Source organism: Podarcis liolepis (genome assembly GCF_965112155.1).
Source record: "Podarcis liolepis genome assembly, chromosome: 3".
NCBI classification, from domain to species: Eukaryota; Metazoa; Chordata; class Lepidosauria; order Squamata; family Lacertidae; genus Podarcis; species Podarcis liolepis.
The window spans coordinates 84,407,578-84,426,262 of NC_139557.1; the positions used below are offsets into that span (position 1 = coordinate 84,407,578).

An 18,685-nucleotide genomic window follows, 5' to 3' on the forward strand; every position below is an offset into this window, starting at 1 on the left:
TAAATTAGTTCTCTGGAAACCTACAGCTGAGGTGTTAATGGTTTTTTAAAAAAATGTTTTGCAAGTTAGACAGGTCAGGGCAAAATCTAGTACTTCTATTAATTTAACTTCATAGTACATGATTCTTTCTCTCTTGTTCACTCTGGTTAGGTTCAGCAATTGCCCTAAAGTTGGTTGCCAAGAAACAATAACAGCATTGCTCATTTCTAACTCTCAGGCATGTTTCACGTTGTTTTAAGCATGTAAAATGGACACAGTCCAAAAAGGGGTGCTACGGGTGCAGGAATCATACAGGAAGCAGCTTAACATTAATGAGATGTCAGAAGAAAGATGATTCACTTTAAAACAAAACAAAAAACAAATAAAACAGCCTCTGTTCATGAGATTTAGACATGAAGGATAGGCATAAATAAATTAATAACTGATTGTGATCACTGACTCAGACTAAAATGCTGTATCCATAAAGTACTCTGAGGCGTGGCTTATAAAATGTATTCTGCAACAAGCACCTTAGCGTTTGCACACACACGTAGAGGAGCTGAGTTCATAAGCTCCACTACAATGTGTGGGAGGTTAGGGCAAACCAATTTCTTCAAACTGAAATATGTGAGTTTCTTCATAATCTGCCTATGAGCCAGATATTTTAACTGGGACATCCAACAAACAACAGATTATTACTTTGTGCTTTTGCAATCAGTCTAGTCAACCTTACTGCCCTTAACCTGACCTGCAAGGTCTCTTGACACACCTAAACCAATACGTTGTTACAATACCCTTATTGATACTTTGCTTGTATCAACTGAGTTTACAGTGGTACCTCAGGTTGCATACGCTTCAGGTTACACACTCCGCTAACTCAGAAATAGTGCTTCAGGTTAAGAACTTGGCTTCAGGATAAGAGCAGAAATCGGGCTCCGGCGGCGCTGTAGCAGCGGGAGGCCCCATTAGCTAAAGTGGTGCTTCAGGTTAAGAACAGTTTCAGGTTAAGAACGGACCTCTGGAACGAATTAAGCACTTAACCCGAGGTACCACTGTATTTTATCCAAGCCTTTCTGAGTTTACTGTTAGGTCCATCTTTGTCTCTTGAGCCTCAAGGAAGCAAGCAGAACATTTTGTTGGTTGAGGCTACCACACAAACTGTGAGCCCGCCTGATAAAAGTTTCCAAGCTCAATTCAAAGTGCTGGCCTTAACCTTTAGAGCCCTACATGGCTGGGGACCAAATACCTGTTGGATCACCTTCTTCCACATCAGTCCGTGCATCCATTGTGACCAGGTGCTAGTAAACAGAGGTGGGTGTGAAGGAATTGGATGAAGAGACAGAACAAAGTGAGCTTGTGTTTTTTGGATTAAGGCTGGTAGCTTGTTTGAAGGCTTGCTTGTGTGTTTGTGTTTTGCTGTGTGCTCTGCTAGAGCATTTGGTCTGACAGGGAGGAGCTACTGCCGAGAGGGAGTGTGGCTGAAGGAAGAAGTAAGTCACTGACCTTATTGGGGTCAGTCAGCAGCCATCAGTTCTACGCAGCTGCTCTTAATTTCTTGGAGTTCGTGACAAGGAGCTCAGGAACATTTCGTCTTGGTCAGACCTCACCTGGAGTTTTGTGTCCAGCTCTGGGCACCACAGTTTAAGAAGGATATTGACAAACTGGAACATGTACAGAGGAGGGTTACCAATATAATCAAGGGTCTGGAAACCACAACTTTATTTTATTTTTGTTTGTATGTTGCTTTAATCTCCACCCTTCATCTGAGGACCGCAGGGCGGTTTACTGTATGAAAACACACAAAAATTGGTTCAGGGTGTTGGATGTGTTTAGCCTGGAGAAGAGAAGACTGAGAGGTGATACAATAGGCATCTTCAGATAGTTAGAGGGCTGCCACATGGAAGATGGAACAAGCTTGACTTCTGCTGCAACAGAGAGTAGGACCTGAAGCAGTGGATTAAAATCGCAACACAAGAGATCCTGACCACACATTAGGAAGAACTTTCCGACAGTAAGTTCTATCAGTCAAGGATTCTTTAGTTGTGATTCCTGGATGACACGTTGGGTTCCTTCTAACTATACAATTCTATGAGTGTCATCCGAGGCCTTTCTCCAGGTACCTTTGCAGCCAGGGCCAGATTAAAGCAACTGCGGCCCCATGGACCAGAGCACTCTTAGTGGGCCCCATGGACCAGAGCACGCCAGGCACTTCTGTCTTCCACTGCCTCCTGCAGTTTGGTCAGACTCATGTTTGTAGCTTCGAGAACACTGTCCAACCATCTCATCCTCTGTTGTCCCCTTCTCCTTGTGCCCTCCATCTTTCCCAACATCAGGGTCTTTTCCAGGGAGTCTTCTCTTCTCATGAGGTGGCCAAAGTATTGGAGCCTCAGCTTCACGATCTGTCCTTCCAGTGAGCACTCAGGGCTGATTTCCTTAAGAATGGATGCGTTTGATCTTCTTGCAGTCCATGGGACTCTCAAGGGTCTCCTCCAGCACCATAATTCAAAAGCATCAATTCTTTGGCGATCAGCCTTCTTTATGGTCCAGCTCTCACTTCCATACATCACTACTGGGAAAACCATGGCTTTATCTATACGGACCTTTGTTGGCAAGGTGATGTCTCTGCTTTTTAAGATGCCGTCAAGGTTTGCCATCGCCTTTCTCCCAAGGAGCAGGCGTCTTTTAATTTCGTGACTGCTGTCACCATCTGCAGTGATCATGGAGCCCAAGAAAGTAAAATCTCTCACTGCCTCCATTTCTTCCCCTTCTATTTGCCAGGAGGTGATGGGCCCAGTGGCCATGATCTTCGTTTTTTTGATGTTGAGCTTCAGACTATATTTTGCGCTCTCCTCTTTCACCCTCATTAAAAGGTTCTTTAATTCCTCTTCAAGCAACTGGGGCCCCAGGGCTAGGAAACCTAGGAAGGTCCAAACTTAATAGCATCTGATCATGAGAAGCAAAACCTTGTTCTCTTCTGTAGCTACTCAGCAAATGTAGAACATTTCTGAAATTTTAGCATTGATAAAAACATTGTTAATGAAGACATTCACATAGAACATTCCTAGGGAAATAATAGTTATGTTACAACATTACACTATCTACAAAGTCAGAACAGTTTCTTTCGAGCTCATTTGGATACAAACTTACCAATTATAACATTAAAATTAGTAAGTTGCAGTTTATCGTTTTCTGTGCAGAGAATGCTTTGATCAGACAACCAGTCTTGGCACATCATTGACTGTACATCATTCTTTATCCTTTTTAGTCTAGAAACTGATCTTTCGCTAGTACAGTTTGCAACCATTAAACACAGGAACAATCTGAAAATTGTTTCCACATTTGAAAAAGCTGTCCGAATTTTCTCCTGGAATATTATTTCATACATATCTTGGTGGCTTAAATTTTCATTTTCAGGGTGAGCTTCTTTGACATACAGGTGGAAGGACAAGAGTTCCTTGAGTAGGCTAACCTCAACATCCTTTTACTGAATCTGTTCCTTGGTCACTTGCAGATTCACCAAAAATTGCCAGCTACACTCCTATACATGGTTTCCCTTCTGTCTAGGTAGGCTTCAAGAGCATCCATGACAGGGATAAAGGAATTTACCCTAAAACTTGTCTATTGGAGAAAATTCATCTAAGGCTTTGGGTGTTGTGCCATCATTGTTTTGTTTTTTTGCACTCTCTGCCGCCTTTTGACAGTTTTGCACTCTACATCTGGTAGAGTAAATTTTGTTTGCTGTTCAATTTAATCAATTTAGTCTGAGTGTTTGATATAAGCTGCAATAGTGAGCTGTAAATATTTGCACATATGCTCAGTGAAGTATGTAAACTTTGGAGTGACTTGCTAACTTTATGAAATTGGTCTAGCCAATGTGTCCAAAGGTGATGCAAGGAAATAAATTCAAATCCTTCCATTTTGTGCAGAAGATTTTCAGCATGTCATCTAGTTTCTCCTTTCTCTGTTTCATTATAGTAAATATGACTGAGGGCTTCTACAATGTAAGCATAACTTTTGCTAGTAGCTGCAGTAGCTTTGGCGTGAGTCTCCCCTCGCATCTTGTGTCTGATAAATGTTTAGGAACTTTTGACTCGAGGAAATAATTTTTTTTTAGCACTGCCCATCTTTTTGTAGGTCTGATAAAAAACAACAAAGCTCATTCACTGGTATATCTATCTTGTGGCATGTTCCTTCAGTGCCTTTTGTTAATTTTTTGGCTGACGATCCTATTACTTCATTGTTACTTTCTCTATAAGTTTCTGTACTTGTAGTGGTAGTTACTGACAACAGTTCTTGAAGTTCTTGGGAGGCTGCGTTCTGGTTGTTCTTTAGTCTGCTCAGTGAAGTCTGCTTGATTTTTTTCTGTTTGCAAACATGATTCTTTATCTAAGGGTTAAGTAAGCCTTTAAACATTTTGAATATTTACTTCTGTTCTTTTTGTCATTTTTGTTTACTAGCACCACTTTCATATCACTTCTTATTATTTCCACAAAAAGTCAAAATTAAATATTGTTGTGATTCACAGTGATATAAAATAAGTCTCACTTGTTCTCAAAATGGATGCTACAGTGATAGATGGTGATCTGAACACTTGTATTGCTTCATAGCTGAATTTATTTGATTCTGAATAGCTTTAAAGCTTCCATAAACTTCACTAAACAGTAAGTATGCACTTGTGTAACTGTTAAACAGTCATAGACTCATACGTCACATGGTTAATGTTACTAAGCAACTGGGCCTAGATAGTAAAATTTGCCTTAAAAAAAAAAAGAATGGCAAGAGGTCAAGGCCCCTCTAGATTATGAGGCCCTGGACTCCAGCCTGCTTAGCGCGTACATAAATCTAGCACTGCTGGCAGTCGGAAGTGCAGTGGGTGGCGACTGGAGAGATTAAGTAGAGATTTTGATTCTCATTAGGTTTGCAGTTATTTGTGGCACCACCCTGGCATTATTAAGGGACGCAGGGCACACTGTGGTCTAAGCCACTGAGCCTCTTCAGCTTGCTGATCGTAAGGTCGGTGGTTCAAACCCATGCAACGGGATGAGCTCCTGTTGTTTTGTCCTAGCTTCTGCCAGCCTAGCAGTTTCAAAGCATACCAGTGCAAGTAGATAAATAGGTACTGCCATGGTGTGTGCTCTGGCACTTGTCATGGTGTCCCGTTGCACCAGAAGCAATTTAGTCATGCTGGCCACATGACCCGGAAAGCTGTCTGTGGGCAAACGCTGGCTACCTCAGCCTGAAAACCAAGATGAGTGCCACACGCCATAGTCACCTTTGAACAACAACAACAACAACAACATTTTTATTACTTATACTGGTTTCCCCAGCCACTCTGGGTGGCTCCCAACAGAATATTAAAAATTCAATAAAACATCAAACATTAAAAACTTCCCTAAACAGGGCTGCCTTCAGGGCTGCCTTTGACTGGATTTAACCGTCCAGGGTTCCTTTACCTATTAAGCTATTCAGTTAAGATTAACAAACCTTGTTCTGTCTATGCAAAACAGACACAGCTCATCATTTAGTCTGATTGGGATTTTTCAAAAAATAATACACTTTATACCTTTGATATCGAGTATAGTGGGTTATCCTTATTTTTGCATTGCTATAAGGACTTGAGATGAACTGCTGGTTAGGGGCCTATTCCATTGTCTGTGTTGTTGATTACACACACACACACACACACACACACACACACACACCATTATGTACCCCCGCTGGTCCCTAACCCATCCATGCCGCAAATGGGAGCAACAGTGGAACTGGCTGACACCATGCAATCATTCACAATTTATGTAGGAGATACTATTTTCTCTTCTGAAATGTAAGGGGAAAGGTTGAAACAAGGAGTGTGAAGAGGATGTATTGCTGATATGCATCTTTATAGAGACCAGTGTGCAGGATCTTTAAACAATATTTAGCAAAAGCCAATCAAGGACTGACTTGTTAGTTGACTATACAGTATATGGCTCTAACTGAAAAATCGCTAGAGGAAATAATGTTTTTTTAAAAATAGTATGTAGAAATATTGTGAAAAATTCATTGTATGATTGAAAAAAGTTGCTGTTAAACAAAAAAAAAAGGTTATATTTTATGGTGGGTATTTATTAAATATCAACTTTCCTTTGTACAGCTTTAAAGAAAAAACTCTGAGAAGAGTTAATCAGGATGGGATGATAAAAGAACCGGGACAGGCCTACTTTAGGAAATAAGCAATTTCCTCTTGATTGTGTTTTGTCAGCAGTTTAAAAGGTATAGGAGATAACCAAAGAGCTTGAAAAGCTTTTAGTGTTTCTAAAACTGTATGTTTATATCTATACATGTATGTGTGTGTAAGTCTGGGATGGTTTTTTCAGCTGTTCTGTGCAACAGGATTGGAACATAAATACCACAACATGAGAGATGAGTCCTAGGTGCATGTAAACCTTATATCCTAATAATGTGTATGGAATGAAAATATTACTTTATTTCTAATGAAAATGTATTTAATATATTTAATACCATGTGGATCAATGAATTCTTTCTCCACTCTGTAAATATGTGTGTCATCTTTAAATAGAGCATGAGAACATAATCAGTACCTGTTTTTTTGTATAGTCTTGCTACTCTCCAAAACCCAACCCCAACCCCCCAATTTTACAAGAGACTGGAAAGGTGCAGTTTCTCTAGGACAACAGCCTTCCAGTGACTTCATTAGTAAAGCAGCCCCAAACTTCTGTGTCCACATGGTCCTCCTCCAAATAGAATGAGATGCACGTGGACAGCTGGGTGTGTCATAGCTAGAAATCTTGCACCATATAGTAACTCTGGAAGGCATCTATGTAAATTCTGAAAAGAATGGTAAACAATTAGTAGAAAATGTAAATCAACAATTGTTCACATTCATAAAGACAACTAAAACATGTATAAAATCTTCCTGGAATCGGATTGGCATTATAAGTAAAATGATCTACAAAGCTAGCTTATAGAATTCCTTCACCTTATATAACCCTATCTAGGTATGGCAAAAACAGCTGTCATGGCCATCTGGTCACAAGCCCTGCCAAATGCCCATTCCTCTGCTTGCTCTTTCTATTACAGCATAACAGACTGCAATTCAGTTTGTCACAGCCAGCCTTGTGTAGGATCACATTTAATTCATGATGTTGCTGTTGAATTGCCAGACCTTCAGGGTGGAGACTAATGGACTTTGGTGTGTGCCGTTGAATTATATTGGGTGCATTGCCAGTACAAAGCATTAACCCCCCGCCCTCCATACTGTAACATATACTTCCTGTGATGGAAATCCTATTTAATCCATGACTTGGGACTTAAGTTTCTGTTCTGTGAATGGAGGGAATAGCTTTCCATTCAACAAATGAGAGTTCTATAAGCAAAAGTGGTACAAAACTGTCCTCCTTCCATCCATGAAGCAAAAACATAGAATGTAAGCCAGTGGTTCTTAGAGGGTGTGGCATCAGCCCTGCCCCCCTGGTGTGGCAGGAGACAATGGCAAGTGTGGCAGGAAGAGTCAAGGACAATCAAAGAAACATTTCAGTGCAGTGTAGTGTAGTAAAATAATAATAATAACAAGAACAACAACAACAAATTGCAGAATATGGATAGATATATTTTCAAAATGAGAGCAAGAGCAAGTGATACTGAGGACAATCCTAGTTGTGTTTTCCAGTGCATCTCTTTTCAATTAAAAAATTTGATGTGATGTTGGCAATTTTTTATTTTGAAAGAGCGGCCCAGCGAAAACAATTTTGAGAACCACTGATCTCAACCCATGGATTTACTATTAGGTCTCATCCCAGAGATTATGTCTTGGTTTCAGTTCCCTATTTGTAAAAATGGAATGAGGGATTTATTCATGAGAGAAAAATTAAAAACAATGTTATATGAATGATAAAAAATAAATAATGTGCCCATAATTCAATGAATGTCTATTTATTAAAATTGTATACTGCCCTTCATCTTTAGATCCCAGGGCAGTTCACAACACAGGTTACTTTCATATTGGCAAGGCCATTTTTGTGTAATTTGAGATGGGATTACTACCGTCTATACGTGAATCTAATGCGCCATCAAATCTAATGTGCACCTCAGTTTTCAAAACCTTGAAACCCAAAAAGTATTTACTATGTCAGCGATGTTTTTCATGCTTGTAATTGAATCTAATGTGCCATCAAATCTAATGCACACCCTAATTTTCGTGACATAATTTGGCCAAAAAAGATGTGCATTACATTCAAGGAAACATGGTAGTACATAGAGAAATCCTGGAATGGTGGCTAATGCTTATCTTTGCTACATGGCTACTTTTCATAAAACAGTATCCTAAGGAGCCCATCTCGGTAGTGGTCCCAATCCTATGGAATGTCATCCCATCAGATGTCAAGGAGATAAACAACTATATGACTTTTAGAAGACATACAAAGGCAGCGCTGTATAGGGAAGTTTTCAGTGTTTGATGTCCCCTTGTGTTGGAAGCCGCCCAGAGTGGCTGGGGCAACCTAGTCAGATGGGTTGGGTACTACTACTACTGCTACTACTACTACTACTACTACTACTGCTACTACTGCTACTAATAATAATACATTAAGCTTACTGAGGGCTGCATTTTAGGATTATTTTGTACATGGGTATGGATATTTGGATGAAACATACAAGTAGAGAATCATATACAGAGACCATATATGTGTAAGTATCTTTGTGATTAACTTATCCAGGAGTGAAGTGCAATTAAGGATTAGATCCACCTTTCCATTTACTGTAAATGGAAATTTCTACATATGTTTGTCCTTCAGTCTAATGTGCCAAGTGTGCCCTTTGTATTTGGGTAACAGAAGCCTCAAGAATTGGTGGGTACTTAGCTGAAATAGTAACTAGTAGTGTTGAGGTACAGTGTGGATTTTTCTTACATGTTCAGGTTTAGAGTTGGCATTTCATATGTGCGCAGAGGTATAAATGGACAAACCCTACTTGTACTGACTTTTTGTAAGACATGGTGCATCTTTAGCAGCCCATTCTTGTTCCATATAGAGGCACAAAAGTCCATCTTGAGTTGCCGTGGAGAACTACAGGATAGCTCTTGCACGTTGGCTCTGCAAACCCTTGTCTTCTCTTCTGGTCTGCAGTTTTGAATGATCCTCTGATCTGCTTGTTATATAGTTCCCGAAAATAGTCCATGAAACTTCGGCTTCTTTTCACTAAACGATCATTTTCAAATGTGGATGTCTATTAGGACTAGGAATGCTGGAGAAATTAAATAATTCTGTATTAGGAATTGAACCAACCTAATTCACTGGTCCAAAAATTTGCATGCATGTCGAAATGCAGATATGGGTTGGATTACATACTTTGCTGAAATGGCAATGTAGTGTCTGTAAAATTCCATAAAATATGTGAAAATAAGTGTTTGGTATTTAACAGAAAAATCATACAAAAATATGTAGAAGAAATGCATTGAAAGCATGCAAAAAAAGTCTTTTAGGGGAAGAAAGTACAGCATTCGTACAATTTAAATGTGAATTTTTCATGCATTTTTAAAAATGCAAAAAACAGAATGGAATGGATCTATGATTCATGCATACTCATGCATGTGAACTGACATGGAATGGAAATAGGTTGAGTGTAAGTATGTTTGAACACTTTTAAGGATTGTATGAAATGTTGTTTGTATGCTTGTATATGTGTATTAATGATGAACTATTTTAACAATAAAAACTTTTAAATAAATAAATAAATAAATAAATAAATAAATAAATAGGAAATAGGTTGTTCTGTCCCTAACATTGCATGGGATTTTATTCTACTTCAATTGCCTGCCCTGGGCTCTTATATGAGGAAGAGCGATATAAAAATCAAATTATAATATTAATTCACGTTCTTACAACCAGAAACTCATGAGATGTCTGACACAAACAGACAATGAGTGATACACACAGTTCCTGCAACTCCCCTTATGTGCTTTGCAGATGTATAAAGAAAATGTATCAGTAGTGGATTCTTGGAAGCATGCATTTCCTGGATACAGCCAGTCTCCAAAGAAAGTCCTATGTGATGCACCCTTCCAAGGCAATCCTATACAAATCAACTCAGAAGAAGCTTTAGGGGTTGCTACCAAGTAAGGCTCCTAAATAACTTACTGAGTTCCCAGTCATATATACCAGCAATCCTTTGCTATGTTATCAAATTGTACTGAAAGTGCATTGTTTGTTGTCTTGTCTGCATCGTGACTCAAGAGTCACCACTCAGTCTCCTTGGTATTGTCAGAGTCCAGTTTAAACCATGCTGTGGCACTGAAGAGCTGCAGCTGGGATTTCTCTAGCACACGAGATTTTCCAGGTTGGGCCAGCTTGATAGTGGTTACTTAGCTAAGCATGTTGTTTTAATTAGATCACTTCCTAAATGGGAAAAAAAATGATTGCAAAAGGCATGTTAAAATAGAGGATAGAAATTGTTACGGTTTTTCTAGGAAAAGATTTTTTTTTTCCTGTGAAGACATTTCCAAATAAAATATTGAAAATCTGCTTGGTGTTTTAGAATTGACTTAGATGTTTGAAATCTGGCCGCCTTAGCAGTTCACAAGCAACTTTATGCCTGTTTATTGGGAAAGGTGTAGAGCTAGTTCCTAGAAAATGCAGTTTGCCAGTAGAAAAGCTAAGATTTGCCTTTAAGTGAGCTATGAATGGTGAAGTTAGAATGAGTGAAATTCATTGTTTTCCCCTTTCATCTCTGCTATGCCTACTGTTAAGAATTATTCAGAGCACAAGTGTTCCAGATATGAGGCAGGCTTCCTTAGAAGGCTGTGAGCAGTGCCAGGGAAGACATTTAACTCCTCTGTGAGCCTTCTCACTGTCTTCTTGCAACCAGTAAACAGAACTGCAATGCATTCTAGTCTACCTCTGTTGGTGAAATACAGGTGGCTCTTCATACTATGTAAAATGGCGCTGGTACTAGAAAGCAGACCTGCCAAAGCCTACGTAATAAATTAGCAGTGCAGACTGCACCCCCTGTATTGGTCCCACAATGAATGGGAGGAGACTGCTCCCATATCCATATGTCGTTGTGCTGAATGAACACATTAAATCTCCTCAGATAATGAGTAGCTGTAGCTAGTTGTATTTGGGGGGGGGGGAGTTCACGGTTTCAATATTGGCAGAGAGCAGCTTTCTGTAAGTAGGTCTGAAAGTTGCTTGTTTACAGTAAGCTGGAGCATTTGCTCTGCATCTGGCGGGCAACAGTTTAATGCCAGTGTCTGGAGATGAATCAGCTGGCACTGTTTTCTTTACTTTCAATTAATCTTATTACAAGCCAAAAATAATATGAAATGATATTATTTTTATGTTAGGAAACATTCTCCTTCCCCCTCCCCTAAGCATTACCCATAATAATTTCCCAGGGGGCATTCATACACTGGATGGGCCAACCAACCAGTGTTCAAATTGCACGCATTGTTGTGGCAGGAACATTTTGGAAAATGTTTAGAAAAAATGTTGCCTTGGATAATTTTTTGCAACTAGTTATTATTAATATGGTTTCTTAATGAAGGAATGAAGTTGCAGTAAAACTTTGACAAGGTGGGGGGGAGATGCACATATACCTGAAGCATGCTTTTTTAAAAAGTAACAAAATAAGAGATATAAATGTTTGTTGCTTAACCAAACGTATATACAACCATTCATAAAACCTGGGGTTTTAAAAAAGAGAGAAAAACTGGGGTTTGGTAAATCCTCCCATCTTCTAAGAACAGATCAGACTAAAGTACTGAATGACTGTGTCTGGAATACACTTTCGCTTTGCCCCACCCCGTTAGGAACAGGTTTTGCAGTTATCCGTTGGCAATCTTGCACAATTAGGACGTTGGTTTAAGTGTTAGTATTTGTCGACAAAGTAAAACCTATAATATGTAAATCCACATGGAGTAGCCGTTCCAAGAATCTGTGGGGAAAAAATAAAGGGTCCTGGGCAGCTGCGTCACTGGATTTGTTCACTTCAGGCTGGGGTGCCAGGAGATTTGAGACAGATGTTTTCAGACATGCGGCATGCCTAAAACATTTCCAGGGGTCGGGCTACAAATAGTGACTTAATAAGTGTAGAAACAGGAAAAGTATGCAAGAGGAAAAGACGCAAGAGTTTATTCACCCCTAGGTGAACAGCCAGTCGCTTTACATTACATCTGCCTGTCAGGGTTGGCTATTTAAGCTGTCATGCCCTTGGTATTGCTCTTTGACTGTGAATAAAGTGCAGCATTGTGATTACTAATCCCACTCCAGTGACTTGACTTTAAATGTGGTTTTGGAGTGGATCCCGGAGTCCTGTTTGCTAAGCTTCCTACTCCTGTTTCAGAGACACCACTGGATATCGAGGAGAGAGCACTGAAGACTGCCCTCCTCTGTTAAGAACTCTCTGCCTTTTTAAATTTTATTTTTAAAGAGCTTTTTTTAAAAAAATCATCTAAAGGAACTCAATGGCTACCAAAGTGACTTGTTTGTTTTTGTTTTTCTCTTTGCCTCTGCTCCCAGTGGGAAATCACACGGGACGCATCAAGGTGGTCTTTACACCCAGCATCTGTAAAGTGACTTGTAAAAAAGGCACCTGTCAGAACAGCTGCGAGAAAGGGAACACCACGACTCTGATTAGTGAAAATGGGCATGCTGCTGACACCTTGACAGCACCCAACTTCCGAGTAGGTAAGTCTCTCCAATCCTTCATCATCCTTGCTAATCCTTTCTTCTTCTTCTTCTTCTGTTGGACTCTGCGTATTTGTACATGTTTTGAAATTGTTAGCTTTTTCTTCAAGGGTCTATAATAAGTGTAATGTCATTGGTGCTGAGCATCCCCTGACTGCCTGATAATTCTTTGAACATGCAAAAGAGAGGGATAACTAGTTAAACCCCACAGTTTAGGTTGTATGTGGTGGGGGAGGCGGTGGCAGCTCTGTGTGTTAATAGCTCTGTGTAGAAACTCGCAAATTGGATGGAAAATATGTCATGGTTGAGGGGGGAAATGCTCTCAGTTTGTGGTTCTAATTTTGCATAAGTGAATGTGAAAAATCTAGTTAGACTTAAATGAAATGTTCCTGCAAGACATTGTCTGGGAATTGTTTGACTCTGCATTCCTGTGAGTGAAATGGGTGCCAGTTTTCAACTTTTGCCTTGAGTGTGTTGTGAGCATAACATATTTATTATGTGTCAAGTGTCCAAATAGGAGACAGAAAGCTTGGAAATCAAATCAAAAGTAAGATAAATGTCAATTATCATTCCAGTGAATGCTATTTTGTGTTTTCCAAAAAGACATCTCAGTGGCATAGCTAACATGGTACACCAAAAATAAGATTGTTTTTCAAAGGTTATTGAATGTTAGCTGTAGAGAAGTGTATATTTAACACAGATTCAGTTTCCCACCCATCTTGCTTTGCAGTGAAATTCAAGCACAATGGTTCAGAGTAGTGTGACATACAGTTTACATGTCCTTGTTACTGATTAGAGCAGTTTGCAATGTCATTTTATTCAGTTCATGAAACTCGTAAAGCTCTTCACTTAATGTCAGATAATCCTTAGAATAGCAAAACTATTCCAAGTACAAACATAATGTTAGGCAGAGTAGAAAGAGGCATCCTAATTGTCTTTTTATGGTATACAATCTTTCCCCAAAAAATGCTATTTCTGATTCCTCTGGTCTGGCAAAGTGGATGTATGAAATGCAGATCAATCACTCTAAAGATTCTTCCAGATGTTGCTTCTAGCAGAACGGTAGCAGCAAATCAGGAATCACAGCAGGAGGTGCCTCAGAGAGGAGAGATGCTTCTCAGCATGGGAGTTTAGAGTTACCATTGCTGTCTTGCACAATTGTAGCTGTGCCAGTCATGTTGGATTCTGCTAGTCTGTCTGGACTGGCAGCATCTGAAATGGAGATGACATTTCAGCATGGGGATTGAGTGTGACCAGTGCTCTGATTCAAGCACCTATTATCTACAAAAGAGAAAAGTGTTGATTTAGATGTAACAGAAAACCACAGCCTGGTATTATTTGAAATCTAGATTCACTTGCTGCTTCCTCCCATTGTACTTCCCTGAGTTCCAATTTAGCAGCTGACTATAGTATATTATCATAGCAGAATAACTGGACAGTGTATCGTTTGCACACACAAAAACTGGAAATTGCAACTGAACTGTGACCTGATTCCACTTTTGCAGACATAGGGGAGAGTGTGCATGACCCTAAGGCTCATTCTTGCTACACCAAACCATGGTCTGGCATTTCATCTGAACTAAGCCTATATCTGGAAGTGCCCTTAGATTAAATTACAGACAAGTCATGGTATGAATCCAAATTCCTTTGATACCTTTGATACATTTTTTATAATGATAGCTTTAAAAGGCATGCTGCACTGGTTGCATCCTAAATATAATTCTGGTATGTGGCAATGTGTGAGGAACTGAAAAATAAGGAGAATTTATGAATGAGAGCTGCTATGCATCCAGTAACAAGTGTGAAAAATCAAATTCCATTCCTGTGGCAATTGTCACAGCTATGTGAAGCATAGTTTTGTTTTAATACATTTAGTATAACTGCCCTGAATGATAAGGTATCTTAGAAGGTAAAATATTTGATAACCAAGAAGAAACATTACAGGACAGAATGACATTGGAGGTTTTTAAGCACTTCAGGGAGTTGATGACTCTCAGGGTTCCTTCCAACCCTACAGATCTATGATTCTATGACATATTTTTACTTGTTCTGTAAAGCTGCATTGCACAATCTTTTGAAACAAGTAGTATCATTTTCTTCCTACCCTCAGGTTTCATATTTTAGAAACGGTATGCCCTGTAACTACTTAAAAGAGAATCAACCCAATATATAGAAAAGTTTATCAGGCATACAAAACAGTATGCAGGCGTGTTTATGTTTAGAAGTCCGACTTGCGGGGCATTACCAGAACTGCACCCAGAGGTAAAACTGGGATGGTGAGTGATTTTGTGGATCATAATGATCCATCATTGCTTGTCTGGGTGAGGGGAAAATGGAAGAGTTAGGTCTTCAATTGCCACTTAGTGCCAGGATCACACTTTTAAGGTCCAGCCCACTAATATGTTAGACTCCATCTAGCCAGGCAGAATAGGTGTTACCTGTTAGGCAGCAGGTGGGCCTCAGAAGTAGCTGCAGTATTTACCTCCTAGAGTTCAAGGTCTTGTACCTAATGAATACAATGGTGCATAGTTCTAGGAGCATGGATTCGTAAGCTGAATATGGTCTTTGATCACTAGTCCTAGGAATAAGAAACCTGGAGCAAGTCCAGCACTGGGATGAGTAGAGAGCAGCTCTAGTTTCTGCCTCAAAATTTTTCAGGGAAAACAAAAGGCCTTTAGAGACAGTATTGAGAAGATCTGTAACCTTAAGAATCCATGTGCCAGCACTGGGACATTTCCTTCATTAAACTGAATTAATATCAGTGGGATTTTTGTTTTGGTTCATAAGACATCTGGATGTAGGCTAGCGGTAAGGTAGCCAAGTTTAAAGACACCATATTGTTCAAGGTGGTTGAAAAAAAGGGATTACGCAGAGCCGAAAGGACCTCTCTAAACTGTGGAAATGGGTATTAGAATGGCAAAAACAGTTCAGTGTAAACAAGTGTCAAGTGATACATATTGGGATAAAAAGAAACTTAACTTTATATAAATTGCCACTGGCTGTTTTTCTGTCTCTTATAATACTAGAACCTGGGGTCATCAAGTGAAGCTGAACAGTGGGAGATTCGGGATATACAAAATGAAGTACTTCTTCAAACAGCACATTGTTTAAGGGTTCAAAAAATTCATGGAATATAAGACTCTCAGCGACTAGTAATGATGCCTGTATGTTACCTCTGGCACCAGAAGCAGTATCCTTTAGTTGCTTAGGAACATGAGAGTTCCATTGTGCTCATGGCCTCCTTGTGGGTTTCACATAGGCATCTGGTGGCCACTGTGAGAATAAAACAGACTGGACTAGATGGATCTGTGGTCTGATCCAACAGGGCTCTTCCCATTTTTTTACTCCTTTCTTTACCTCACTACCCCATCCTCACTATTGCCTTTACTTTTATAAGGGATGTGGATGGTTTCTTAATTGTTTTGGTTGATTCTTACTGACAGATTCACTTTACTGCTGTTTTCCAGACAAGTGCATGGTGGCTAAGGAGTCTTGGTATAAATACCCTCACCCCATCTTTGCCACTCCTTTCAATCACCATGGGCATTTTACGAGTGGCATATAAAAATATTAATGTGTATTGTGTTAAAACAATAGCAGTAGTCGGTTTAGAGTGGATAAAAACACCCCAAGTTCAGTCAACAGATTGAAGTACGGTAGTTCAGAGTATTAATATAGATTTGTTTATGTTATGCGACTGTTTTGCTTTCAGATTTAGCTTTCCAAAAGAATTGTATTTATTTGTGGCAGGGAACTGGATTAGAGAGTGTAATGGAGAAAGGGAACAGCATTGCAAATGCTGAATTTCCCAGCTAACATTTGTGATGGTATGACTCATTCTTGCTCATAAGTCTTTTCTGATTTAATATATTCTAGCAAGTTTGAACAATGTAGGGCTGATACAGTGAAGTACTTATTCATTCTCTTTAGGCTTTATAAGGCAAAAACAGTATGACTTGCTGCTCTTGAACTGAACATCTTAGGCAGGCTTCCTCAACCTTGGCCCTCCAGATGTTTTTGGCCTACAATTCCCATGATCCCTAGCTAGCAGGACCAGTGGTCAGGGATGATGGGAATTATAGTCTCAAACCTGGAGGACAGAGGTTGAGGAAGCCTGATCTTAGGGTTAGTGATCATGTCTCTTGCTGCTTCCCTATAACTTTTACTTAAGAGCAAAAGTCATATAACACACTTTCCCCTTTTATCTACTTTCTATTGAGCTCTAATTCCCCCCAGTCACTTTGGTCTGACTCCTTCTGGCCTTAATTACTTATAATACTAAGTTCTGAGTGAACCTCTTGGGGAAGTAACAAGGTTATTCTTTGCTTGTATCCCCAAACTCGGTCCTCCAGCTGTTTTGGGACTACAATTCCCACCATCCCTGACCACTGGTCCTGTTAGCTAGGAATGATGAGAGTTGTAGTCCCAAAACAGCTGGAGGGCCGAGCATCCCGAGGGGATGTCTCAGTCCCTACTGCAACTCTTCCTGTTTATCTTTCCATTATAGCCTGACTGATTTCTGTCCTCTAGCTCTTTTGATGACTCTTGTACTCCTTCCTAGAATCATAGAATCATAGAGTTGGAAGAGACCACAAGGGCCATCGAGTCCAACCCCCTGCCAAGCTTGTATCCCATAAGAAAATAAGAAGAGCCATGCAGGATTATACCCACCTATTTCAGCATTGCGTTCTTACAGTGGGCAGCCTCTGTGGGAAGCCCCCAAACAGGGCAGAAGCACAAAAGCACTCTCTTAACTTACGTTTCCTAGCACCTGGCATTCAGAGGCATATCATCTCTGGTACTGGAGGTAGGATACAGTCATAATGGCTAGAAGCCATTGATAGGTGTATCCTAATGCTCTTTTAATGCCGCCCTAGTTGGTGGCTGCTACTACATCCAGCTGCAGTGAATTCCACTCTGTGGTGGTTCTTCTTCAGCAAGACTTCTTTTATGTGCATGTTGATTTTATCTTTAATAATGCTTTCCACCAGTTTATTTAGAACAAACATTAAGCTAACCAGCCTGTTATTTCATAGATCTCCCCCAATCCCTTTTTTAAAAAATGGGTGTTGCATTGGCTACTTTCTGGTCTGAAGTAACAGAAGCCAATCTTGGGAAAGTTACATGTTTTTGTTGTAAGTTCAGCAATTTTACATTTGAGTTCTTCAGTAACTTTTAGATGGATGCCATTTGGACCTGGTGATTTCTTTTTAATTTGTCACTAAGGTGTAGGACTTAATCTTTTGTCACAACTATTTGCCTCAGTTGCCCAATCTCTTTTCTTGGGAAAGTTAGTTCAGATAGAAGGGTCTGCCCTATATCTCCTGCTGTGAGTTCAGATGCAAATAATTCATTCAGCTTCTCTGTAACCTCTTTTTCCTTGTTTAGCATAGCTTTTTGAGTCCTTTGTCCAAAGGTACAACCATCTTCCTAGATGGTTTTCTTCTTCAAATGTATTTAAATATATTTTTGTTGGTGGTCTTAATGATTCTAGCAATATGCTCTCTTTTTCCATCCATGGTTGGCTGCTTGCAGTTTGTTTTTGTTTTTGTTTTTCTCATTGATCCAGATCCCATATGGATTAAACTCTTGGCTCTACTCTTGGATTCTATAATCCTTCCATCCAAGTAGAGCATGAAGTAGCTATGTCCTCAGCATCCAGTACGCATGGGTACCTATGTACAAGGAGATCTTGTTTAACTAAAAGCCACTGATTGCTCATCAGTTTGTCTAACTTAAATGATTCCAAGGATGGAAAGAGAAAGCCACTGTTGTGGAATAATTTAAGTGCTGGGCTTTCACAGAGGAAACTGAGACTTAAATCAAGCATAGCATCTCAACAGCAATGGAGCTGATTTGGAATCACCCTCATTGCATTCAGTCAGGTGTTCCTTTCCTGTCCAGGTTCATGCTCTGACAAACATAGGTTTGCATCAGATCCTAGCCAAGCACAGCACTGATTGGCTTATACCTGGTGATATCTTTGTGGAACCTTCTCCCCAAGCAGTTTTGCACATTAAATAAAG

At 39.8% G+C, this 18,685-nt stretch overlaps 1 protein-coding gene and 1 long non-coding RNA gene across 17 annotated transcripts in view; one reads left to right on the top strand and one right to left on the bottom strand.

Annotated features, from left to right (window-relative positions):
- LTBP1 (latent transforming growth factor beta binding protein 1) overlaps positions 1-18,685 on the top strand; it is a 217,664-nt gene that overhangs the window by 68,433 nt on the left and 130,546 nt on the right. For 12 of the 16 annotated variants that reach the window (XM_083497058.1, XM_083497044.1, XM_083497052.1 and 9 more), the window contains exon 5: positions 12,492-12,659. In XM_083497058.1, coding sequence (XP_083353184.1) covers positions 12,492-12,659 — 168 coding nt within the window. Of the gene's footprint in view, positions 1-12,142; positions 12,660-18,685 lie in introns of those variants that run through there. The other 4 variants (XM_083497050.1, XM_083497047.1, XM_083497049.1 and 1 more) reach the window with 1 other exon arrangement.
- LOC310704091 lies at positions 13,457-17,409 on the bottom strand. The gene is made up of 2 exons (XR_014524569.1): positions 17,331-17,409; positions 13,457-13,871 (listed from the first exon to the last, which is right to left on the bottom strand). It is a non-coding gene; the product is annotated as an uncharacterized lncRNA (long non-coding RNA).